The 27,052-nt window shown below is 43.2% G+C and overlaps 1 protein-coding gene across 2 annotated transcripts in view; it reads left to right on the plus strand.

Annotated features, from left to right (window-relative positions):
• LATS2 (large tumor suppressor kinase 2) overlaps nucleotides 1–27,052 on the plus strand; it is an 81,655-nt gene that overhangs the window by 11,594 nt on the left and 43,009 nt on the right. For both annotated transcript variants that reach the window (XM_074330142.2, XM_074330143.2), the window contains exon 2: nucleotides 2,225–2,745. In XM_074330142.2, coding sequence (XP_074186243.1) covers nucleotides 2,425–2,745 — 321 coding nt within the window. In that variant the 5' untranslated portion in view covers nucleotides 2,225–2,424. The remainder of the gene's footprint in view (nucleotides 1–2,224; nucleotides 2,746–27,052) is intronic.

A 27,052-nucleotide genomic window follows, 5' to 3' on the forward strand; every position in this document is an offset into this window, starting at 1 on the left:
CATACCCCCCCCCCCCCCCCCCGGCTTTGCTTATCTCTACTTCACAGCTTTGGCTGACTTTCTCCTTTATTCTCCCATCTGTTAGATGACTTTTTCCTCCTCTTGGGCATCTCTTTTTCTTTAAAGCTGTTTATTTTCAGGCACCCTCACCTCTCACTTGACTGTGAACTTGCTGAAGGCAGGGTCTGGTTCTTTTTTGTGTATCCTAGCAGTACCTGAGACTGAGGCATTTGATAAATGTTTGCGAGGTGGACATGTGGGTGGGGGGGAGGGGGAATGAATACAGTTTGACAAGCAATCCTCCCTGCATATTGTCAGGCCCTCCTCATTGTTTACTGGGAAGATAGTATGATTTCTCTCTTCACGATTGGAAACAGGTGATTCGTGTGAGCCCCTAGGAGAAGCTGTACTTTCTGCCTCAGTCCTCAGACAGCCACTCATGATCCTCATGCGTGAAGCACGTCCTTCAGAATGTCTCCGTCTTGTTGGAATGTGAACTCATGGTTCAGAGAGTGAGGTATTTCACACAGATGCTGAGGGCATGAAGCCACCGAGAATGAGTGTGGTCACAGTGTGCCCCACTGTGCAGCAGTGGGGCCGAGCGGCAAGCTCCCGGGCTGCAGCAGGCGGCCTGCAGCATCCGCACAGCCTTCCAGAGTCCTTTCCGCACCTTCAGTGCAGTTGAAGGACACTGAAATATGTTTGCATGTGGAGAAATTTAGTCTGGTTCTTTCTTTCTAAATGCAGTCTTCTCTCAGGTAGAGAAAGGGCATGGTGATGACCCTGCATCCTCCCACCTCTAAGAAAAGAATAGTACCGTGTTTCCAGGGAAACACGGTAGTGTTAACATCATCCTTTGGGCTTTCTGTTGTCTATGCTTACATGATACATCTATGTAAGTTAATTCATACAACACTCTTGCAGCAAGCCTGGCATGTAGTAAATACTGGCTGTCTGGTAGCTATCCTTTCCCACCCGAGGACATCTGTGAAGCAGAGTTCCCTGTCACTTTCTGAAGTCCCTTACTGAGACAAAGCCCAGCCCCTTTTGCCCAACCCCTGGAGAGGATGCTCTTTCCTGGGTCCGTTTTCTGCGGAGGCTGGGCAGGCCCTTGCCTTCTGCACCAGCGGGCCTCAGTGCTGGGCTTTGGCAGCTGATTACATAAATGATAATGATCTTGTCCCAAGGACTGCTGAGCGCTGTCTCATTCCACGTTCCCCACCACCCTGTTACCAAGTGTTGTCATCTGCTCTACAGAGGGCGGGTGTGGGAAGGCAAATGACTGGCCCAAGGTCACCCAGATAAGTGACTTGCACTAGATACCTCGTTGGCTGCTAAGGGCACTGTCAGATTTCGTTTTTTTGAGCTTCATTTCATTTCTGGATGCAAGAATAACAGAGTATCCAAGGATAGCCTGGGGTAGGTCCAATCACTGTTGGAAAATGCTGAGGTCCTAGCTTGTCTATGCAGATAACGTACCTTGTCACAGTGCTCTCTAAGAAACACATCACCCACATACCTAGCAGTCCCCTTCCATTGAAGTGTCAGTCTGTACAAGAAAGATATTTTTTATTTTGGTATTTATGTCAAAATACTGATAAGTTGACCAGTTTACAAAAGATCAGAGAAGCAGTAGCCTTGAACTTCTCCTGATGCACTGGGACTACTTTCAGTTGCAGTATAGGACACCTTCAGTGTTTTCTGGTATCTTTTAGGAAATTTGGGAGGGTTTTATGAGGAAAAATTTCCAAAGAGATGGAAGAAGCACAGCGTCAGGTCTGGGAGAGGTTGGTGAGGCCCGGATAAGGGACAGCGGAGAGGATCAGGAGCGGGTTTATTAGGAACAACCAGAAATCCGAGACCCCATGCAAGAAAGTGCGGCTTTGAATACTCCAGCTGTGGATTTCAAAATAAAACTGTTCAAACAAAGTACCTTCAATGAGCCGTCCGTGGTTAACACTGCTGTTCTCGCCTGCGTTGGATTTGAAGCCACTCTCAGCAGTTGTGGAGATGTGCTTGGCCGCGCGTCACTCCGTATGGGTGGGAAACATCTTGGGACACTTGTGGAAGTCATGTATTCTTGTCATTTCTGAGAGGTGACGTGTTCTTTCCTAATCTTTCCAAGTGGAATATTTTCAAGATCACTGTCCAGTTCTGAAAAGTATTTATTATGAACTTTATGTGAAAACCACCAATGAACATTTCTTCCCATCTTCTTTTTCAGGTAGTCATGATCTTCAAAATGAAGGCTCTGGAAAATTTTGGGTTCTCTATAGGAACTACAAAAATTGAAGGAAAGAAAACTTTTAAAATGAGATTGTTTTGAAAGTATGTTTACAACTAACTGATACTGTTGCCAGTTTTTCAAAGCAATAAAACCCTTGAAGAAGGTTGTATTTATGGTGAGAGGGAACTGGACCCACCATGAGGCCAAAGACCTTTCCCGCCACCACTTACTCTGGAAACAGCCGGCAGCGCCTGCAGGAGATCCGCGAGGGGCTGAAGCAGCCACCCAAGTTTCCCACTCAGGGCCCACCCGTGGGACCAAATGACGCCTCCCTGGGGGGCAAGGATGCTGCGCGGCCACAGCAGCTGAGAGCGGCCCCGAAGTTTGGGCCGTACCAGAAAGCCCTGAGGGAGATCCGGTACTCCCTGCTTCCCTTCGCCAACGAGTCGGGCACGCAGGCCGCGGCCGAAGTGAACCGGCAGATGCTGCAGGAGCTGGTGAGCGCAGGCTGCGACCAGGTGGGTGAGCGCCCCGCCCGCGTGGCGGCCTCCCTGGGAGTCCCGCAACGCTGCTCTGAGTGGGTCACTGCTCAGAGAAGGCGTCGAGGTTAACAAGCCCCGACCCTTCCCGTGGGTCACTGCCCTCTTCTCCACCTTCTCTCCAAAAGGGTCTTTTTAGCTGCTTTTCTGCTGGCCACATCCAGGAGTGTCTCAGTGCACCTGAATTGTGCCACCTGTACGTCTTGTCCTTGTGAAGGGCTCTCACAGGAGTCCTTTCCATGGGGTTTAGTTGGGCTTACTCTGACCTGTCATAGGACAGACTGGCTTCCCTTATCTTGTTTTTGGTTTGTGCTGTTTTTACTTAGTTAAGGGGAAGGTCAACACCAATGGCTCTTCCTTGACTCTGTTTTCTCCTATTAAAAAAAAAAAAAGTCGATATGCTGTTATAGGAGATGTAACTATATTAAGGAAATGAGAGAGAGTAGAAAAATCATCAAAATGGTGGCAACAGTCTACCTTCTCAATTGCTCAAGAATAAAGGGCACATTAATGGAAGTGGCACTAATCATACATAAATACACAATGTGTAGCTATGCCTTGATGGTCCCGTAGCTATTCACAAAGCTGAATAAAATCCAGGTTGGGGCAGGGCCATATAAAATAACCCGTGGAACTAGGGTTCAAGGTAAAAATGTAATTAGTAAAATATAAATTGCCTTATCAAATGACCTCTGAAAGCCCGTGTTTTGTTACCATCTGTCATCTTAAAAGTCACAATTGCATGAAAATGGAAATGTGAAGTATTTTTACTGCCTTGGAAAATTAGTAAGATTTCATGCTCAAAGCATATCAGGATGGTTTGAGCACTTTTAGTTTCTTAGAAATAACCTAACTGTGCACTCCTGGCGTCACGGTCACAGAACAGGCTAACTGTGTCCTCCTTTCTCTCCCTCTTGTTTGTTAGCACAGAACTTAAGTGGAGAATTTACATGCCTCGGATGAGATATTTGTAGGGCCTTCCTTGCTGCTGTGGGACATTGCAAGGACTGACTCGTGCGTAGTTAGCATTGCATAGGAAGCCCAGGGCCATGAATGAGGCGGCATGGAGTGTTCCAGCAGTGGAAGCTGACAGCACAGCCATGGCCTTTCTCACCGTGGGCACATGAGGTCGAGTGTGGTGCCAGGTGCTGCCCGCCTGGCAGAGCTGGATGGTCTGAACGTAGGAAGGGGCCGTCCTGGGGAAACACTGCAGTGACACTGCTGAGACTCGCAGCCCAGCAGCAAAGCTAACAATCCCTGTAAATCACTTTGCCAACAAAAGAGGTCATCAGAGCCAGAGTGTTGTTTGTGTTTGTGTTTCAGCTGTGACAGAAAGAAACAAGTCAAGCAGATGATCCAAAATACAGGTGGGGTCTCACTATGGTAAAATCCATTCGTGATAATTACAGTGCTAGGAACAGGTGCTGTTTCTGATACAGTACAATGCAGGATGACGACACCAAGAGAGTTCTCATCAATATTTATTTATGTTAATTGCTAGCAGAAGGACTCCATTTGCCATAGTTAATACTCCTGAAACAATTGAGTCAGGTTGGTATACAGCGTTCCTTCCTGACTTAAAGCAGCTCTGCCTTTCCCCTTCACCCTCCAACTCAGATGTTTCTGATCTGGATAAAGGGTATATTTGCTTTTAGAGAATTCTATTCAGAAAGTCACTATGTGAGTCCAGATAATGTGTGAGAAAAAGATCAGCTGTACCTATAATAGGTGTGTGTCTTGAGTAAAGCAGATTATTCGAATTATAATAAAAAAGCTAGAGAGAATTCTTATTATTGCAGCTTTTCCCCCTTTGTTTCCTATTGTATTGCCCTTTAATTTAGGTTCAGTTCTGTTCTCTTGTATTTTGAGGCTAATTGCCCTTTTTAACCCTATAGTCATCAGAATGGCAATAAACTCCATGTTCTCCTGAGGTCTCACAGGAGCTTAGTGGTGACCCCCTTTTACATGCACTGTTTTATCGTACGTGCACACACATGCTTTTTCCATTTTATTTGGATTAAGACTCATTGAAAATATTTACTTGAGTGTTTGTAAATGAGTGTTTATTTTAAACTTTGTTAAAATAAAATTCATAAAAGAAAAGTACATGATTCCTAAATGTACATCTCAGTGACTTTTACCCAAGGAATTTTACCCATATAACTAGCACATATGGGTATATTTTTTATTAAAATAGTTTGAAATAGAAATTTCTGGAAAAGTAAAGGATTTTAAGTATTTTCTCCATAATGATATAATGTATATGCCAAATGATACAATGTTCATAAATCTTTTACACATAAATTACTAAAGACATGAAAATTTCTATGGGGAAAAAAAAGGCCAAAATATTACTATTCCTTAAGGAAGGAGCTGTTCTTTAAATATAGATGTAAGGAATTGGGAAGGTCGGTGTTTTGGTTATGAGTGTCATATTTTGTATCACTGGATATTCTTATTACTGGAATAAGTAATAATGTAAATTTAGCTTTTATTATTTATAACATTTGGCTTCACTTTTTCTTTTAATCTTTATGGTTTCAAATGCCCATACTACCAGGTTTTCCCTCTTTTTCTTCCTGATAGTGTTTTAGAAACCACTCATTGGGTTTTGCAGTGACATTGATAGGTATGACATTTCTGCTTCTCAGAGCATGTGACTCGTCTTCTCACTGGTCGAGGTGGGCTGATGGGTACAGATGCTCGCTGGGGACCTGGGAGAGCCCACAGCTGATTTCAGCAGCCCCCAGACCCTTAGAATAACAAAGCACTTTCCTGTGTGTCCTAGAGGAAGACAAGTGACAGATCTCCTTCAGATGTGGCACTAGGAGGTGTTTGTGCTTCCCTTTGAGCAGCTGGCACGTGCTTTTTCTCTGTGGACAGCTGCACCCTGCCCTCTGCTGCGGGAGCCAGGTGTGTGGCAGCTTTGCTGATGCTTCAGGGCTCTTGCCTGGCGTGCTACGTTCCTCTGGTCCTGAATTTCCCTGTTAGTGTGACTTTCCTAATCCTGATTTAAGCCTGTTTTTCCTAGCCTTATTGTATGTGCTTAAGTGAAATCAATCTTTAATGGAATGAGGGTAGGAAGGAATGTAAACAAATCGACGTATTATGCCACGCTCAGCATAAGAAGAAAGCCAGCAGTCGGGATGTGCATTCACAGGCAGGGTTCCTGAGAAAATGATGGCAGCACCGAATACGTCAGGGGTGAACTGGTTAATAGGAAAAGGGAATGAATTCTTTGCATTCGCAAGCCAAAAAGTGCAAGAACTCAAGTTTCTCAACCCATCCTACACGTTACGCCCCCACCCAGGTCCCTTTGCCAAACGAGAGCCCGCTGGGGCTCGTGGATGTCCCAGGGACAGCGGCCCACGGGCCAGGTATTGCCCCAAGCCCTGGTGGACACAGTGTCATTGAAACATTACAGCAGTCATTTGAGATGGAGCCCAGTGGTTTTCCCTGTGTTTTAGAAGAAGCTGTGGCTTCAGGATCATGCAGGTGGTTGGAGCCCCCACTCCCCTGCAGCTCTTACAGCAGGTGTGAGGTAGACATGGTGTCACATGCATGTAAGAGGAAGTACGTCAGTGCTCCCTCGGTGTGGCCCGTGGGTGCTGGTTGTGTCCTCTGTCTGTGGCCACTGTCACCTCTGGGTTTGCTGATATGTGTCTTGTCCTGTGACTTCCTCCTGTTCTTTCCCCCATGTCCAGCGAGGCGCCATCCCATGTCCTCTCACTTCTGTGGGCAGCACTTGCTTAGCTTATCCAGCCCCCGTGCCCCGCTCACAGCTGGCCCTCTGCAGGCCGCCATGCTGGCCGTCCCGGGAGCTCCGTCCTTTTTCTGTGCGTGCCCCCTGCCTCGGACGGTGTGTGGCCTGCTCCCAGACACCTCTCCCCTGGCTCTGTGTGGGGCTCTTTCCACGTCTCGTTGTGCTGGCTGGTAATGTCGTCTCCAGTGTCCCGTGTCTGGACTTGGGCATCTGGGTTCAGCATGAATTCTTTTTTACCGCAGGACCTTCCTGATCCTTCCAGCTGCCCATGAGCTTGCTCCTGTTCAGACTCCCACAGTCATTTATTTCTAACTCCTCGGGCGCTGGGTGCACTGGGCCTGTGCCATGTGGCAGACTGCGGTGCCCTTTCCGCATCCCCTGTTGCAAGGCCTGCTTCCCACAGGGCATGTGGGAGGGTGTGCTCAGTGGGAGGGGAAGGGGGACCTAGCTCCTTGTCACAGGCCCAGACACAACTCTGCCTCACGCTATTCATGTTCAGCCCTAACAAGGCGCACCATCAGGAAAGCTGTAGAGACGCCCAGACAAATGCTGACACCAAGCTGCTGTCCCTCATTTCAGTGGCGAGGTCCTACCTCAGGATTATTTACTGTAATGGAGGCATTTTGCTAACAAAAAAGATAAAAGGAATTTAGATAACATGTACATTTCTTCCTCCCTTACTCTGAAAAGGAAAGACTTCTCTGTGTTATTGGGTTCTGAGACGGGCCCTGAAATATTAATAAGATGAGAAAGAAAAAAGAAACACTTAGCTTTAGGAATGTCAGTAATGTCACAGGAAATTGTATTACAATGGATTTCGGGTGTAGCAGTTCCTTGCCTCCCCCCTCCTTTTCTTTTTCTTTTTGACGTTCAAATTAAATTTGGCCCTGCCACAAGATAAACTGTATACGTTTTTAAAGTAGGTTTACTTTAAAATACTTTGACAAGACACACGCAAATCATACCTTTGTGTCATCCCCCCGGCTCCCCTCTAGTTATTTCCAAACTTATACAATGAACACATACGTGTTCATTGTATAGGTTTGGAAAATATAGAAAAGTATGAAAAGAAAATAGAAATTGCCTATAATTCTATTAGCTCAGCTATGACCACTCCGAACATTTTGGTAAAAGTGTCCAGAATTTTTCTAATTAAAGGAAATGAAGAAAAGCGAGGAGAGACGTGCCAAGGGTGACAGGTGGAAAAGAGTCGATACTGTACATACAGTATGATTCCAATTCTTCTGTTTCCAAGTACTTAGTGTGGTATGTCCCGCTTCACTTTGCTTTGCTTATCTCAGGCACCGCCCGCCCGCCCAGGCTCTTCTCTGCCCCGCCCTCCGCCCCACCCCCAGCCTCACCTTGGCTCACCAGATTGGAGTGTTTCCTGACTGCTCCTCCTGTTCCCTCCACAGAGCAGTCTGAGTGATTCTGAAATGGAAAAGATTCTGTCATTTCCTTTCTGGAAACTTTTCCCACTGTACATGGGATGGAGTTCTTGGCCGGGTAGGCAGGGCCCACCCTGCGGCCTCCGGTCACCGCTTTTCCTGCTGGTGCTCTGGTCGGCCAGCTTTGTGGCCTTTTCCCAGACTTCCTGACACTGGCCCCTGCCTGGGTAGAGCCCACTCCTGCTGGAAGTCCTGCCTGATGTCTTGAGAAAGCCTTTCTGAGCCCTTGGTCTAAATCACATCCCTCTGTTTTGTTCTCTCTCAATACATTGTAACTTCCCTGCATAGATAGCCTTTATCAGTTTGTTACTAAGTAGTTGTGTATCTTATTTAATACTCATCTCTTCGTTTAGATTTCAAGCTCCGAGACAGTGGCTTTGTTCTACTCACCCTTTTCTAGGACGTAGAACTGTGCAAACTCTCAAAAATATCTGATGAATAAGTGAAGAGGTAAACATTTTATTACACACATTCTCATTTTTCATGTCTGTATTTTATCCCATGTTCAAGTAGGTGTTCTATAATTTATTGACAATAACCAGTGTTAAAAGGTAAACTGGGACATACTGATTTTAAGAATTTATTTGAGCAAAAATTGATTAAAATTGGGCAGCACCAAACCGGAAGTGGTTTGGAGCCCTCCACCAACAGGAGCTGGAGAGAGACTTATAGAGAAGAGGTGGAAACAAGGCAAGGAGATCATCTGATTGGTAGTAGCTTAAGCCATTGCCTTATTTGGGAAAGCCAAGTCGGCTGTGATTGGTTGTCCTTAGGTTTTGATGTCTTAACCTTGAGGCATTTATAGGCTTAGGTTTGAGTTTGCTTACATAGGCTACTAAGGCATTAGAACCACCTTATTCTAATGGCCTTCTCTTTTAATTTAACACTGATAATGAACATCTTTCTACATAAATCTCTATGGATATCACTGATTTCCTTAGAATAAATTTTAGAAATGGAATTACTAGAGCAAATGATAAGAACATTTTTAGTTTTTATTTGTATCACCAAGTTTCTTTTTAAAAATTATTAAATTGCCCTTATATTTCCAACCCTGCCAACAGTGAATACTACTACTACTAAAAAAAAAAAATAAACCGAAAGAACAAAAAAGCAAGTGTTTGTCAATTTAATGTTTTTCCTGTATTCTTTTTAAAAAGTTGTATAATTGACATAAAACATATTAATTTCAGGTGTACAATGTGATGATGCCATATTTGTATATATTATGAGATGGTGACCACAATAAGTCTAGTTAATATCCATCACCTCACCTAGTTACACAATTTTTTTCCTTGTGATGAGAACTTCTAATGTCTACTCTCAGCAACTTTCAAATGTGCAGTACAGCATTAACTGTAGTCACCATGCTGTACATTACGTCCCCAGGACTCATTTATTTTATAGCTGGACGTTTGTACCTTCTGACCCCCTTCACCCATTTCACGCCATCCCCTTCCCCCAATCTGTTCTCTGTATCTATGGGCTTGGGTGCATGTGTGTGTGTATCACAGTTTCTTTAACCAGTCATCCATTGATGGACACTTAGGTTGCTTCCATATCTTGGCTATTGTAAGTAATGCTGCAATGAAAATGGGGACACAGATATCTTTTCGAATTAGTGTTTTCATTTTCTTCGGATAAATACCCAGAAGTGGAATTGCTGGGTCATAAGGTCGTTCTATTTTTATTTTTTTGAGGAAACTCCACACTGTTTTTCTTACTGGCTGCACCAATTTACATTCCCACCAACAGGAAACGAGGGTTCTCTTTTCTCCAGATTCTCACCAATGCTTATTATCTCTTGTCTTTTTGATGTAGTCATTTTGACAGGTGTGAAGTGATAGCTCGTGGTGGTTTTGATTTGCATTTCCCCAGTGACATTGAGCATCTTTTCATAGGTCTGTTGCCCATCTGTAGTCCTCTTTGGAGAAATGTCTGTTCAGGTCCTCTGCCCATTTTTTAATTGGATTTTTTTTCTTTGCTGTTGAGTTGTATGAGTTCTTTATATATTTGGGATATTGTCCCCTTATCAGATGTATGATTTGCCAATATAGTCCCCCATTCTGTAGATTGCTTTTTCATTTTGCTGATGGTTTGTTTGTATTCTTAATTGTGGTGATTGGTATGTGATAGTAAAAAGAAAAAGGTAATCGTTCTTTAAGTAGCAGAAAACTGTCATATTGTGAGGGGGCTCTTACTATATGTCTGAGATTTGCTCCATTTTCCTGTTGAAATGAGATGTAAAGTCTAGGACATTAAGACCAAAACACATTTTTGAGGAAACATCTTTTCTGAGTGACTGACACTTGCATGTGGTACAGGTCCTAGGCTGACTCAGGAGTCTGCCGTCCTGGTGGATATGCCAGGGACGGGGCACTGGCAGACCGTGGGCCAGGCCTGCTCCTAGGGAGAAGGACAGGCCGTGAGAAGCGGGAGCAGCGTCTGACACCCCACTGGGCTTGCTGCAGCAGAGTGTTCTGTGCGCACAGCACCACTTCCTGGGTGGTGTTTAGGAATAACGGGCCACAGGTTTGCAAACGAGTTGGGCCCCACTGTCGTGGGGAGTTAGGTCCCCGACTCCACCCCCTGCCTTTATACTGGCATACAGCATTTCCTCCAAGTGCCAAATGTGAAAACTGTTGGGAGATCACCAGTATTATTTGTTTATCACCAGCTATATGTCATGCCAAGCAGTTTCCTACATGGCAGATTGTTTATGTTATGTGGTCATGGCCAATTTGATGGGTCCTGTCGTCCTCGTGGGTGATGGACGGTCATTTTCTTCTGTAGCATTGTGATTTAGCCCTTACCAAGTGCCGTTGTAATGGTGGTGCATAGAGGGGCCTGGGGCGTGTTGCACAGGCCGCCATCCCAGAGACTGAATGCAGTCAGTGAGGTGTGGCCCCCGGGAGGGGGGGATTCTGACATATGGCCTGAACCTTGCTCTGTGTCGGATGGACTGGGTCCGGGGTGAGAAGCTCTGAGTCCTGTGTCTCCTGTTCGCACTCAGCTGTTTGGGGCCCCTTCTTACGCCGTTTCTTAACATTGCCAGTCCATTTACGGGTGTGAAGAGACTGGGAAAAACCCAATAAGGAAATTCCATTTTTAAATGTCATTTAACAATAATCTCTTTTAGAACTATTTTTAATAGTGTAATTATGAATTTCAGACTTAAGAACAAAAAGAAGCCACACCCATTATAGTCACTACCAGCTTCTCCTTATTTTGTTAAAATCCACTTACCCACTAGGGTGGGTGGCGCGCACCTGGAGTCCCAGTTACTCCAGGGCTGAGGCTGGAGGATGGCTTGAGCCCACTTCTGTGCGCAGGACGCTGAGTCTGGCATCAATGTGGTGACCACCACGTTGCCTGTGGAGGGGTGAGGCGGCCCAGGTAGGAAACAGCAGTGAAAGTTCCTGTGCAGGTCAGTAGTGGGGTTGCGTCTGGGAAGGCCACTGCACTCCGGCCTGGGCAGCAGAGCGAGAGGTCCCTTTTGAACCCCTCCCTGATTGAACAGAATCCTGTATCTCTCAGATAAATAATAAAAGTCTGCCCCTTTCCAGATTTATTTTTTTAAATACAGTTACCAGAAATTCACATTTATCAAGTTTAAAGTGAACTACATTCACCATGCAATTTTTATATGTTAGGTTTTACCCATCTTGGATTTCCTTATTTTCCTTATTTTTTTAGCATTATTTTATAATTCATTATTTGGAAGGGAGATGGCTTTCATAATTATACTTTTCTAATTTGTAATTTTGCATAATTAACTTCTTCATTGCGACAATTTGAATCTTTATGTGTTCTTGATATCGTTCCCGTAGTCATGGGAAACTACAGGAACCTTCTCTGCCCTTGGTCCCACTCTCCCACCCCTCACCGTTACCCCCAGCACAGGCCTGGGTCAGGAGTGCTCAGCAGACACTGCCAGGTGACAGATCAGACCGACCCTGTACTTAGGTTCTCACTGAGCTTGCTCTGAGTGTGATTTGGGGATTGAATTAAGCTGCTGGTAGCAGGTCCCCATACCCACATGTGGAGTGAAAAGGAAGGCGTGAGGCTGGCAAGGCGTGGCCAGCACGGTGGTTCTGTGGTGTCTCCAAGGCCCCGAGCTCTTCTTCTTCCTCTCTGCCATCCTCAGGAGAGGCTTCAACCTTCTGGTGGTACCTATGCCATCAGCATTCCAGGCCAGAGGCGGGGAGGGGGAGCAAGAATGGGCTGCCCTCTTCCTTCAGGAGCATCCCACATCTCACTGGCTAGAATGAGTCACTTGGTCACAGTAAGGGAAAGCAGCCTTGGAAATACGCACTTTCATTGGGCGGACTGCTGCCCCTAACAATACCGGGCTGTGTTAGAAAGGAAGAAAGGGAAGGTGGGTCTGGGTTAGGAGACCGGCTGTGTCACAGGGGGGCTAACAGCTGACCTCCCTGAGCCTCCAGGTTCTTCATCTCCTGTGCTTTTGGATAACAACTATTCAGCCTCATGGGTAGTGCTGCAGACCAGAAAGAATGTTTCTAAGTGCCTGGCACAGGGCAGGCATGGAAGGGCTGGTGGTTAAACCACAGTGCTGTGTGTCATTTGTTCCGAAAATTTGTGAGTGGCTGGAGAGCTGGGCTTCAGGTGCTTCATGGTGAGATTGTCACCTCTCAGCAGTCTCGTAGCTGCAGGTCCTCTTTCCCCGGTAACCACATGGAAGAGATTCACTCTAACCCATGCAGTGTGTTCCTATACTTGGCTGGTTATGACATTAGAAGAGTTGTTCATCATGTGGCAGAAATAAAGGTGGTTTTGTACAAAAATAAATGATTAACCGTGACAAAAGTTCCCCAGCCAACAAGAAAACGTGCAATGTAAATTGAAAGCAATCTCATTTGCTTTATAAAAACTTTTATTCAGCAGCGAGCCAGTGTAAAGCTGGTGGCATTTAGCATCTTGGATGCCCAAGAATGTGACTGAGCACACTGGAGCGAATCAGCCTCTGTGCCAGCTGTCAACCTCAAGAGGAAGCTGCATGCATGTGTCCTGTCACTTCCCCTTTCTGCCTCATGCCGAATGGCTTCATTCAATTCTGCTGTTTTGGCTTCTGACTGTCTTTTGGTGTTTTGTGCTAGAAATGTTAGCACAGGAGGCCCTAACCTGTAGCTGGGGATCTGTTAGTAAATTTCCATATGCTTGTATTCAATGTGCCATATTTGTGTCACTTCTTTTTGGGCTAAGGTTTCTGAGAGAAGGGATTGAGGCAGCGGAGGCTCTGCCCACCCCTCAGGATTTCACTGGTAGGTTCAGACTCCACCCACCCTTGTTTCAGGGTTTCCCTGGGTAGGTTCAGAAGTCCTTTGTGCAACATGAGGGTGTATGCTCTCTGACTCTCTGGCTCTCCCTTTCCTCTCTCTAACTCTCTGTCAAGAAAGGCTGGGAGCAGTTCCCCAGAAAAGGTTGAGACATCTGTCTTAGACTTGTCTTTGACTATAGTCTCTACGTAAGTCATTATAATGAGGACCTGCCTCAATAACTGCTATTTTTTTCTCCTAAGTAGCTTTCAAATCTATGTCTTTTCAGTGCTAACACCCTCTACACCCGGATTCTTCTTTGTAGTCTCCCTGACTCAGTATTACTTCCTGTAAACTTTTCCTAGAACGTGACCATCAGCCACTCTCTTGGTAACCACTGCCCTTCTGCTATCATCTGTTCCCCACTTACTTATCACACTTCATAATTTTTCTCTTTACTAGTCCAGCCCGTTGGCTCCAGCTGTGTCTATCTCTTTACACTCCATCTGCCATCAAGCTGTGTCACTTTCTCCACACTGGCTTCACTCATGCTATTTACCCTACCTGGAATGCACTCCCCCAGCCTGCCACCTTCCACCCACTTGAGGCCCACTTCTTCCATGATTCATTCTGTGGCCTTCTCCAGCTATTCATTCCAGCACAAGCTGAATTCTTCCTTTTCTGAATTCCTGTTTTCATCACAATCATCCGGGCAACCGTGGTTGGCCTACACAGGGTCTTTTCACAGGTGAAATACCTGAGACCCAGCAAGATGATGTGATCAGTTTGAGATTATACAGCAAGTGTTTGTGGGGTGGCGGGCAGAGCTGAAGCTGCAGGCCACCCAGTCTGCTCCATGAGACTTGAAAGAGAGAGAAAGAGAAACAGTTGTTCCCCATTTATAAAAATAAGATATTTTCTTACAGTAAAATTATCCATCAACTGACTGATCTGGAGATAATCACTGTTATTTGGCCATACATATATTTGTTTTTGTTAACTTTTTAGTTTGGAAAATTTTTTAAAAAGCAAACCAGCCCAGAGAAAACCCCACGTATCCATCAACATTGGTCAGCATTCTTCCTTGTTTCATCTGTTTCTGAAGTAATTTTTAAAATAAACATTTAATTGAAGTGTGATATCTAGGGTATTTTGAAAACAAATACCAGGCATCATATCATTTATCACCCACATATACTTCAATATATTTCTAAAAAACAAAAAAAGATTAAAAAAACACAAAAGACAAAGTAAAAACATAATCACAATACTGTTATCACATTCAATAAAATAGACATATGTATATAATTTCAGTATAATTTAATAACTACTTGGTTACCATTTTACAACTTACTATGTAAATGCAATTAATATTTTTTTGAACAATCGCTATGGGACTGTCATTCTCCCAAGAAGCCCATGAAAAAAGTTCTACCATTGTCAACATTTTACAGATGAAAAAACCAAATCATAGGTTAACTTACTCAAGGTAAATAGTGTAGGTAGTGGAACTAAGTAGTGGAACTAAAAATCAGATCCAGACCTGGCTGTTTCTTGTTTTGTATCCTGAATTCTTTTTCCTCAAATTAATAATATACAGAGCTGTCATGCAGGGTTTCTGGTCCCGCTCCCCGCACAAGAACGCAGGACGTGGTGAGGCCAAAAAGGAACACCCACGGAGCCATAGATAGGGGAGTCATACCACGATAGTCTTGCTGGCAACTGGGTTGGAGACACAGGAAGCAAGAGCTACACGATCTGCAATCCATCATCCACTTCTCTGCCCATCAACCAACCCCCTAGGATAGCCACGGCAGTTATATCAGTGGCCAATGGCTAACCGGTTACAGCTGATAGCCAACTAGTCACAGGTGATGGCCATCTACTGCTCGAGCCAGCACCTTTCCACATGAGGCCGAGAGCCTGGAAACTGCTCTCTGGAATTCTGTCCCCACAAGAGCATTTCTTCATATCCATTAAAACATTATTCTAAAATGTGTTACGTGCTGTGGGAACAGAGTCCCAGAGAGCAGTTTCCAGGCTCTCGGCCTCACGTGGAAAGGTGCTGGCTCAGGTAGTAGATGGCCATCAGCTGTGATTGGCTGGCCATCAGCTGTAACCGGTTAGCCATTGGCCACTGATATAACTGCCATGGTTATGCTGGTTGGTTGGTTGGTTGGTTGGCAGAGAAGCGGACAGCAGCAGATTGTAGCTAGCAAGTGGGGTTAGCAAGCGTGGATGGTGGATTGCGGATCGTGTGGATCCTACTTCCTGTGTCTCACCCGGCCACCAGTGAGACTGGGGTGCAGAAAGACTATTGTTGGGGTACTGCTGGATGTTTGCTTTTGTGTCTCGCCTGGCCTCCAGCGAGAATATAGTGGTATGACTCCCCTGTCCATGGCTTCGTGGGTGTTCCTTTTTGGCCTCACCATATCCTGCATTCTTGTGCAGGGAGCGGGACCAGAGACCCTGCATGACACGTGCCATCATGGTAGTCCGTCTGCCAGAATTTAACAGTTCTCCTAGTTTTAGACAATGAGCTTGTTTCCAGTTTTTTACTATATAAACAATGCTACAGTGAACATGTTTATTCATAGGTTTTGGAAGACATTACTACTTTCCTTAGGTCAGATTTTTGGAAGTAAAATTACTCCAGGAACCTCATTCTGTAATTGTGTTGTGCAAGTTTTGCCTAGAGGTTGAGTAACCTTGAATAGCAGTGGGTCACGCATGCAGCAGTCAGTGATTGGTGAAGCAGGAATAAACCCAAGTCATATTTTGTCATTCTTGCAGCTTGTGTTTATTGAACACCTACTAGGTGTGTGTACTGTGCTAAACACTGAGGACTCAGAGATGGCTGAGACCAGAGACCCTTCCTTTTGATGCCTGGTTGGTTCTGGACTCTTTCTCATTTACCAGTTAAACTCTCCTGGAAGTGTTTCCACTAGTGCTAGGGAAGTTAAGTGGTGGCAGGCACCCTCATTCTATAGCAGTTATAAACACTGGATTTTAAAAATTAAACATTTAACAACACTGGAAATTATCCAAAAACAGACACACTACAGGAGAGGTTTAATCTCCAAAAACTAGTGGGAAACGGTAACAACTGGGAACTTGTGCCTTTCCAGCCCAAAGGTCTCGTCTAACGCCCATAGCTGCAGAAAAGGGGACAGAGGAGGAAGTAAACGTCAGCCTTCCTGATTGGATGCAGAGACCAGAATCCAGGCAGAGTCCCCAGAATGTAAAGGGGACATCTAGGCAGTGGGGAAGTACAAAGTTGTGAGCTCAGATTCTGAGCGCAAACTCTCCCAGACCCCTGGCAGCAGTTCACCTGTACATGTGTGGGGACAGTCCAGGAGGAGCAGTCAGAAAGCAGGTAAAGACCAGGAAGGAATACATCCTGAGAGAGGAGCTGTGTACAGCCACTCTCATGCGCTTGCTGCATTTTTAAACCAAGTGCATTCCTCAGCCATGTGCTGTGTAGGTGGTGGAAAGTCAAACCCTTCTAGGCTTGAAGCTTTAGAGCACAGAGCAGCTGGAAATTAGTGGTGAGGGGATGGAATTCCCAGAAGCAAGAAAATCACAGACAGGCTGAGCCTCAGCTCTCCCCATAGCCTTTGCTGACAACCAAATGACGTGGGCACAGGAGAACCCCCCACAAGGGTGCCAGGTTCAAACATTGGGGGAACACAAGAACAGAGCAGAGATACCAGTTTCTGTGTGCGGCAGATTGAATCCAGTCAAGCTGCTGCCTGTGACAACAAAACCACTAACCTCAGAACCCAGCAGAATGCAGTATTGCTGTGAGCTATTACCCAGTGTCCAGTTTTCAACATGCAAAAAAACCAAAAAACAAAATAACAGGAAGTGAGACCCTTATTCAGGAAGTAAGGCAGTGAATAGTAACTGATTTCGGGTGGAACGAGATGTCGGCTTTAGCAGAAAAATTTTTAAGAGCTGTTTTTAAATGATTAAGATGGCATTTTATGTGCTTTTAAAACCACAATTTTTAAAAAAGCTATTAAAAATATGTCCAAAGAATGAAGGGAAAACGTCAGAAGAATTAATGTAGTATTAACACGTTGTGTACAGATCACGAGAATCTTCACGAGGGATTTAAACCCCGCCGTACACAACGTGTTAATAAATGCACAGACAGAAAATCTCCACAGAAAAATGGAAACCACAAAAACAGAAATCCTCAGCTGCAAAGTACAATGAATAAAATTTAAAAATTGACTAAATAGGCTCAATATAAGATTAGGTACAGCAATAGAAAGAATCAGTGAACTCAGTTAGCTATATAGATCTGTAGACATTTCCCAGCCAAACATATAGAAAAAGTTGAAGGGGCAGTAGTTTGCAGTAGTTTCCAGCAGATTCTGCCCAGCCGACCCTCTTCTTACTTTAATAAGTCTTCCTTCTATATTAAAAAAAAGAAGAAAAAGTAAAAGAAAAGGTTGAAGAGAAGTAAACATAGTCTCAGAGACCTGGGGTCTCTGTCAGGTGGTCCAGTATGTGTGAAATTGGAACCCCTAAAGGAGAAGAGCAATGGAAAAGGGTAGAAAAATGTTTGAAGCAGTAATAGCTGAGAACTGCCCAAATTGTGGAAAAATTTCTAGGTACTTCAAGAAGCTCAGTGAACCCAAAGCAGGATGAACACAGAGAAAACAGTTCCTAGACTTACCGTATTTAAACTGGTGAAAGCCAAAGATAAAGTCAAAATCTTGAAAGCCCCCAGAGAAAAACGATGTGTTCCTCACAGAGTAATGTATATAGGTTAACAGCTGACTTCTCGTCAAAAAGTATAAAAGCTGAACATATTGGAATGACAAGTTCAGAGTGCTGAAGGGGGAAAAAAAATCTATCCACTGAGAAGTCTATGTCTAGCAAACTGTCCTTTGGAAATGAAAGTGAAGCTATTTCCAGAGAAACAGAAGTCTACGAAGATTTGTCATCAGGGGACCTGTAGGAAAAGAAATGCTAAAGGATATACAGGAAGGGATGAAGGGCACTAGGATGGTAGGTATCAGTGAATATGAAAGGTGGATTTATTCCTTTCCCTTAATTTCTTTAAAAGATATGTCAATATTTAAAGCAAAACAACACTCTATTAATGGGTTTATCATGCATATAGATGGCACACAGAATACTAAGGATAGGGGGTTAAATCGAGTTATATTAATTGCAAAGTTCCTATATTTTCCTGACATAATTAGAAATTAGTATTTAAGTAGATTATGATGTTAAAAATGTATATTGCAGTCTTTAAAGCAACCACTAAGATGTAATTTGTAGAGCTAGAGCTGGAAAGCCAACTGAGGAATTAAAATGGAATATTAAGAAAAATTGATTGACATGAAAGGAGGCAGGGAAGGGGAGATCAAAGGAACAAAAACCAGATGAGATCAATAGGAGCGGCAGACCTAAATAAAACCACATTAATAATTACATTCACTGTGAAGGAATTAGCACTTCACTCAAAAGACAGATTGTCATACTGAGTGAAAAAAGCAAGTTCCAACTATGTTCTGTATACAGGACACACTTCTGAAATACAAGGACACAGACAGACTGAAAGTCAAAGTCTGGAAACAGATACGCCATGCAAACAGTAAACATAAAATAGACACACTGGCGTCTATTAATATCAGACTACCCTTCACGATGAGAGCTACTGGAGACAAAGAGGGACACTTCATAATGGAAGGGTCAGCACACCGGAAGATGTCGTCATGAGGATGCCCCTAAAAACACAACTTCCAGCTACGTGGGGTGAAGCATGTGAGGCAAGAGCTAAGAGGAGAAACGGCAAACCCATGGTCACACGCGGAGACTGTAGCTGCCTCTCAATAACTGATGGAACAATAGGCCACAATATGTGAAAGGGACAGGAGATTTGAACATTCCCAACCACTTCAACTTAATTGGCATCCATAAACACCCTATTCAGTAACTGCAGGGTACACATTCTTCCCCACCGATGTGCATAAAGCTAGGCCATCTGTTAAGACAGAGTCACAGTAGCTTTTCAAAGACTGAAATCTTACAGAATGTGTTCTGTAACCACAAGGAAATTAAATTAGAAAAAAAGTGAAAATCTTTAAAAGCCCCAAATACCTGGACCTTAAACAACTGACTTCTAAACTCATGAGTCACAAAAGAAATCACAAAGGAAATTATTAAATATTTGATGTGAATAATAATAAAAACAATATATCAAAATTTGTGAGATTTTACTACAGCAATACCTAGAGGGAAGTTTATAGTTTTAAGTGATTATTTTAGAAAAGAAGAAAAGCCTAAGATCAGTTATCTAAGCTTCTCCCTTGGGAGGCTAGAAAAACACAAACTGTAGTTAAGTCAAAGAAAGGAAACAATAAAGAGGACAAACAATAGGGACAGAAAGTACAGAAAACCAATAGAGGCAAAAGCTGGTTCTTTAAAAAGATTAATAAGATTGATAAGTCTCCAGCTAAACTTACCCCAAAATGTAAATAAAAAACTAGATAAATAAGAAATTTAAAAGGCATAGACAAAACAAATGACGAATTTCGGGAGTGAATGAAGGCATACCGCTATGGATCCTACAGACATTAAAAAGACTTAAGGAAATATATAAATAATAAATGTGTTATCCAATGAATGTGACTTAGATGAAATGGATAGACTAATTTTTTAAAAGACAAAATACCCAAATTGACACAAGAAGTAGAAAAATCTGAATAGCTCAGTATCTATTAAAGAAATTCATAATTAAAATCCTTCCTACGAAGAAAACTGCAGGCTCAGATGCTTTACTGGTGGTGAGTGCTATTAAACAATTAAGGAAGAAATAACAGTCCTAGCTGAATTCTTTCAGAAAATAAAGGAAGAGAGAATAGTCCCCCACTAATTTTAGAGACCAGTATCACTCTGATATCCAAACTTGACAAAGCCACTGTAGGCATAGAAAACTACAGGCCAATATTCCAATATCTGTTATAAATGCTATTTAAATCCAAACATCCTAATTGAAACAGTAGCAGGTGGATACAGTAAGAAGATAATATGTCAGGACCAAGTGGAATCTATCCCAGACATGCAGGGTTGGTTTGACATTAATCAATATATTCACCCTATCAATACGGTGAAGAGGAAAGCCGTGTAAATAAGAGTAAAGCTCTATCAATAGATGCAGAAAAAGCATTTTACAAAATTCAACAGCCATTCATAACAGAAACTCTCACCAAACTGAGCAAAAAAGGGAAGCTGCCTCAATTTGCTGAAGGGCGTCTGTGTAAAATCTGCAGTTAACATCACATTTAATGGTGAAAAACTGAATACTTTGCCTCTAAGATTGGTAATAAAGCATGGATGTCCATTTTCATCTTCCGTGGAGGTCCTGGCCAGTGCATTCAGGAGAGTAAAAGAAATAGAAGTACACATTGGGAAAGAAGTAAAATTGTCTTTATTTGCATTTGACATGTTCTTTTTTGTAAAAAATCGTACGGAATCTATTAAAAAGCTACCAGAACAAATTATTTCCTATATAACAATTTAGCACAGTCAATGTGCAGATATCAATAGTTTTTCTATATACTAGTAATGACCACTTAGAAACTGAAATTTAAAATGTGATTTCACTTACAATAGCACTTAAAAATATGAAATACTTAGTGATAAATTTAGCAATATACATATAAGGTCTGTATTACTTAAAACTACAAAACATTACTGAATGAGTTAGAGGGATCTAAATAAATGGGAAGATATACTGTGTTCATGGATTGGAAGACTTAAGATGGCATTTCTCCTCAAACTCATCTATAGATTCAACACAATCCCAATAAAGCTACAGCAGGCCTTTTTTCTTTTTTTTAATTGAAATTAACAAACTGATTCTAAATTCATATGTTACTACAAAGGACTTAGAATAGCAAAAGGAATTTTTAAAAGAATACAGGTGGAATACATAAATTACCTAATTTCAAGACTTATACTAATCAAAACTTCAGGCTATAATTGAGTAGACTTTAGAGCTGCAGTAATCAAGACAGTGTGGTATTGGCATAGGATAGACACACAGATAAGTGGGACAGAACACAGATTGCAGAAATAGCCACCATTTATATAGTCAATTGATTTTCATCAAGGTATAAAGAAAATTCAATTTGGAAGGTTAGGGCCTTTTGTTTGTTTTTGTTTTTTCAGCAAATGGTGCTGGGATAACTGGATATCCTGATGGACAGAAATTGACATTTACTCTTACACCATTCACAATAATTAAGTCAAAATTGATTATGGACCTAAATACAAAACTATAAAAACGTTTAGAGTAAAGCATAGGAGAAAATGTTTGTGATCATGACAAAGGCAGATTTGTTTTTTTTAAGATTTTTAAATTAAAATACAGTTACCATACAATATATTAGTCTCAGGTGTACATCATTGTTATTTAACAGTACCCACCTGGCACTATACAGTGTTATTACATTATTGATTTTGTTCCCTATGCTGAGGAACTGATCACCATGATAAGTCCTGCAACCATCTGACACTGTACCACGCTATCACAATATTATTGATCTTTCCCCCCATTTAAAAATTTTCAATTACAGTTGACATTGAATATTATTTTATATTAGTTTCAAGTGTACAGCATAGTGGTTAGACATTTATATAATTTAGGAAGTGATCCCCCTAACTAGTACCACCTGGCACTATACATAGTTATTACCATATTGGTTATATTCTCTATACTTTACACCCCCATGACTATTTTGTAACTACCAATTTGTATTTCTTAATACGTTTTTCACCCTGCCCCCAACCCCATTCCCATCTATCACCCTGATAGATCTGATACTTACCTGGTACCACACATAGTTATTACAATATTATTGACTATATTCCTTATGCTATACCCTACATCCCCATGACTACTGTGTAACAACCAATTTGTACTTCTTAATCCTTTCCCCCTTTCACCCATCCCTAACCCCCCTCCCATCTTGAAGAAGTCCCTCTAAGGTTCCTTGTAATACTGGTTTGGTGATAATGAACTCCTTTAGCTTTTTCTTGTCTGGGAAGCTCTTTATCTGTCCTTCAATTCTAAATGATCGCTTCACTGGGTAGAGTAATCTTGGTTGCAGGTCCTTGCTTTGCATCACTTTGAGTATTTCCTGCCAATCCCTTCTGGCCTGCAAAGTTTCGGTTGAGAAATCAGCTGACAGTCTTATGGGAGCTCCCTTGTAGGTAACTAACTGCTTTTCTCTTGCTGCTTGTAAGAGTCTCACTTTGTCTTTAACCTTTGACATTTTAATTATGATATGTCTTGCTGTGGGCCTCTTTGGGTTCATCTTGTTTGGCACTCTTCTTGCTTCCTGGGCTTGTATATCTATTTCCTTCGCCAGGTTTGGGAAGTTTTCTGTCATTATTTCTTTAATAGTTTTTCAATTCCTTGCTGTCTCTCTTCTCCTTCTGGTACCCCTATAATGTGAATGTTGGTACACTTGATATTGTCCCAGAGGCCCCTTAAACTCTCAATTTTTTGGATCCTTTTTTCTTTTTGCTGTTCTGGTTGAGTGTTTTCTGCTACCTTATTTTCTACATCGTTGGTTCGATCTTCAGATTCATCTAATCTATTGTTGATTTCCTATACTATATTCTTCACTTCTGTTATTGTATATATATTTTTTTATTTCTGACTGGTTCTTTTTTATGTTTTCTATCTCCATTTTTATGTTTCCTATCTCTTTGTTAAAGTTCTCCCTGAGATCATTGAGCATTCTTATAACCAGTGCTTGGAACTCTGCATCTGATAGATTGCTTATCTCCATTTTGTTTAGTTCTTTTTCTGTAGCTTTGTTGTATTCTTTTATTTGAGACATGTTTTTTTGTCTCCCTATTTTGGCTGCCTCCCTGTGTTTGTTTCTATGTATTAAGCAGGGCTGCTATGTCTTCTGGTCTTAATAGTGTGGCGTTAGATAGTAGGTGGCCTGGGATGGGGGGAAGGGGCTCAGTAGCGCAGTCTTTCTGATCACCTGAGCCACGCACTCCAGGTGTGTCCCTTGTGTGGGTTGTGTGTGCCCTCTTCTTGTAGTTGAGCCTTGGTTGATAATTGTACTTCAATGGGAGGGACTGACCCTTGGCCTCACTGGTTGTGAGGACTGGCCTTGACTACAGTGGAAGAGTTGTTGTGCAGGGGCTGACCCTACGGAGCAGGATCTGCCTCAGCTGGGCTCTGGTGTCTGCCCAGAGTGCCCGATGGGTGTGTCTTACTTGGAGGCAGCTGGTTGATTCCCTAGCTCGTTTTGAAGCTGGCCACTGGGGGAGCCAGCTCCAGAACCATCTTGGAGAGGATCCACTATAGGTCAAGTTCAGCCATAGCCTGTGCCCCACCCAGGCCACCTGGCAGGAGCCACAAAGAAACCCATGGTTGATTGCCGCCTGTGCTGTGCTTGGAAGCACCTTGAGCGGCCAAGCCATGAACTAAGGCCGGCTGTCACTAGAGCTGGCTTAGGGCTGCTCAGCCAGAGGCACAGGACATGCTCAGGCCAGATGCTGTTTGTCTGGGTTCTGCAAATCTTTGAGAGACCCAAGGAAAGTCTGCAGTGTGAGCAAGGCAGGTGGTTTGTATGAAAAAGCCACTGGAATTGACTTGGGTGTGCCCGAAAGTTGGGCAGGGCTGGGTCTCAAATCACCAGGGCGTGGTGAATGAACTGGGGAGACTCAGATATGGCGGCCACCTGCATCCACATGCAGGGGAGGAGAAGGGCTCAGCAAAGAAACAATGGCCTCCCCTACATCCCCGTCCAGGAGAAAGCCGCCTCTCCAGCCCCCGTCCCAAGCCAGACAACTCAATTCCCCACCACATGTCCCTGCCGCCTTTCCAGCTGCTGCCCCAGCACTGGAGCTCAGAGCGAGTAATTCCATTGATGGGTAAGTCCATGTGCTGTCCCTTTAAGAGGAGCACTCAGTCTCAGTCACAATCTCTCCTGGTTTTCACAGCCAGAAATTATGGGGACTTCTCTCCCTGGCACTGGAAACCTGGGCTGCAGTGGGGCTGGAATCTCTCACTCTGCTGGGGGGTGGAGGGGACCTCCACAGCTGAAATATCCCTCCTGCTCTTTAATGGTCACAAGTGGGTGTGGGACCAGCCCATTATGCATCTCTGCCCCTCCTACCTGTCTTGAGGTAGCTTCTTCTGCACGTCTTTAGTTGTAGAGCTTTGGTTCAGCAAGATTTTAGGTGATTCTCAATGACAGTTGTTCTGTAGTTTAGTTGTAACTTTGATGTGGTCGTGAGAGAAGGTAAACACAGTGTTTACCTACTGCACTATCTTGGTGTCTACCAAGGCAGAGATTTCTTAGATCCAGCATAATAAGCATGGACCATAAAAGTAAAGTTGATAAATTTGACTTTTCCAAACTTAAAAAAATCTTTGCTCTTCAAAAGACATCATTAAAACAACAAAAAGTCAATCCATGGAATAAGAAAAAAATATTCCCAATACATACATTGGACAACAGACTTGTTTCTTGAATACACAAAGAATTTCCAGAATTTGATAGTAAAATGACAAACATTTTAAAAGGGTAGAAGATTTGAGCCGACACGTCACAAAAGAATATATAAGAATGGCTAATAAGCACATGCATGAAAAAATATTCAACATCACTAGTCATCAGGGAAATGCAAATTAAAACCACAGTGAGATACCACTACATACTTACTAGAAAGGATAAAATTTTAAAGTCTGATAATACCAAGTGTTTGTGAGGATGTGTAGCAACTAGAATTTTCTTACCCTTCTGATGGAAATGTAAAACAACTTCTTAAGTTAAATGTGTGCTAACTGTACATCTCAGTCCTTCTTCTCCTATGTATTTATCAAAGAGAAATGAAAACATACTCTACAAAGCACTTGTGCATAAACATTCATGGCAGGTTTACTTGTAATAGCCCAAACTAGAACCCCTCAAGTGTCCATCAACGGGTGAATGATAAGTAAACCTTGGCACAGCCATGCAATGGCATACTACTCACCCATGAAAAGGAACAGCACAGATGAATTTCAGAATCACGCTGCATGCAAGATGCTAAACACAAAGTGGCATTACGTAGGATTTTCATTGTATAATATTTTAGAAAGTGTAAACTAACTTCAAGTGACAGAAAGTAGATCAGTGGCTGACAGGTGGGGTGCAGGAGGGAGTGTTGCAGAGGGGCACTAAGAAAATTTCAGGAGTGATGTGAACCCTATCTGTTGTGATGGTGGTTTACTCGTGTACCTGCCCATCACACTCCTTGAGCTCTCCCGTTAAGTGAATGCAAATAGAGTTTGTTTCCCTCTCCCCCTCCTGTGACCTAGAGGAGGATGGCACATCAGGTGAAGTTCCAGAGACTGTTACTGACCTCACGGGCAACGCTTCCTATGGCCAGTACTTTCAGAAGTGGCTTAGGGATGAGCTGGCCAGATCTTGGCGGTGGGGGGGGGGGGGGGCGGTTTGGGAGGAGAGATAATCTCTTCCAAACTGTCAGACAAAATCAAAGCCAAAAGCAAGCTGTACTTTAAGAAGCCGAATGACAGGGCCCTAAACTGGTCCTTGTCAGAACGCCAAGATTCATCTCCAGGCCGCATGGCCATCAGTGCCTGTGTCCACAGCCTGCATCGCTCTAGCCTGGAGCATTACGAGAGGGGTCATGGTGGAAACTGCACTTCTTCCTCTGTCCGGGGGATGGGAGACCCCACCATCTGTGAGTCATCATGGACCATTCTGAATGATGATGTGGACATCATCTGGGTCAGTAATTTCGAGCTAATGGAAAGCAGACAGTTTCGTGTGACGCCAGCTTACATGTCATGAACAGAGATAAACACCTACATAATCCTTTCTGCAGGAAGACACTGGAAGTAGAGTTACTGAACACCTACATAATCCTCTTCAGAAACCCTCCACAGGTGCTCCTGCAAATGTGTGCTACCCATGCCTCCACAGAGGCCAACCAGAACCTCTCCATCAGTGCGCAGAAGGGACACATCACTAAAGGTGTAAAACTCCCTGGGAGTAGAAGATAGTGGGTTAGACATTCGGGAATGTCAGTGTAATTGGTGATAACTGGTCATGACTAAATCGGACAGACCGTTATGTGGGAAACCCAGGTCTGCTGGCTCTGTGCAAGTGTGAGTGGCTCAAGGGCACGCCGGTATTCTCTGGGCCACACTGCTCCGCCCAAGCCACCGTGGGAGTTGTCTGAGATGAGGTGTGCTCTGGGGGTCCATAATCTGCACCTGGTCTGGGAGAGTCCATGCAAAAAAGACAAGATAAACCATCACACTGTTTTTAATATCAGTTACATGTTGAAAAGATACATTGGGTTAAATAATACAGAAGGTGCTAAAAAAATGTACACACATTTTAAGAAGGAAGAAAAGTATTAAAATTCTAATACTATATACCAATAACGAAAGTCATGTTTGACTTTTGCAATTACAAGAGGTGCTCAAAATGGTTACCATCAGCGTCCAGACACTTCTGTTTATGGTGAACTACTGCTTGAGCAATGTTGACCAAAGTGTCCACTTGTATACATTGTTTTGGGACCCCCGGTATATACAGAGAGTGCCAAAAAATGCATACACATTTTAAGAAAGGAAAAAAGTATTAAAATTGTAATACAGTGACTACACTAGCATTCATTTAACACCATCTTTTCAGCCAACATCATATGACACATTGCTACGGTAATTCAACTTTGAAAAGTAATACATAGATAACATCTCTTAAAATGTGTACATTTTTTGGCCCCCCCAG

Source organism: Rhinolophus sinicus, chromosome 16 (genome assembly GCF_057876585.1).
Source record: "Rhinolophus sinicus isolate RSI-liver-muscle chromosome 16, RSI-T2T, whole genome shotgun sequence".
NCBI classification, from domain to species: Eukaryota; Metazoa; Chordata; class Mammalia; order Chiroptera; family Rhinolophidae; genus Rhinolophus; species Rhinolophus sinicus.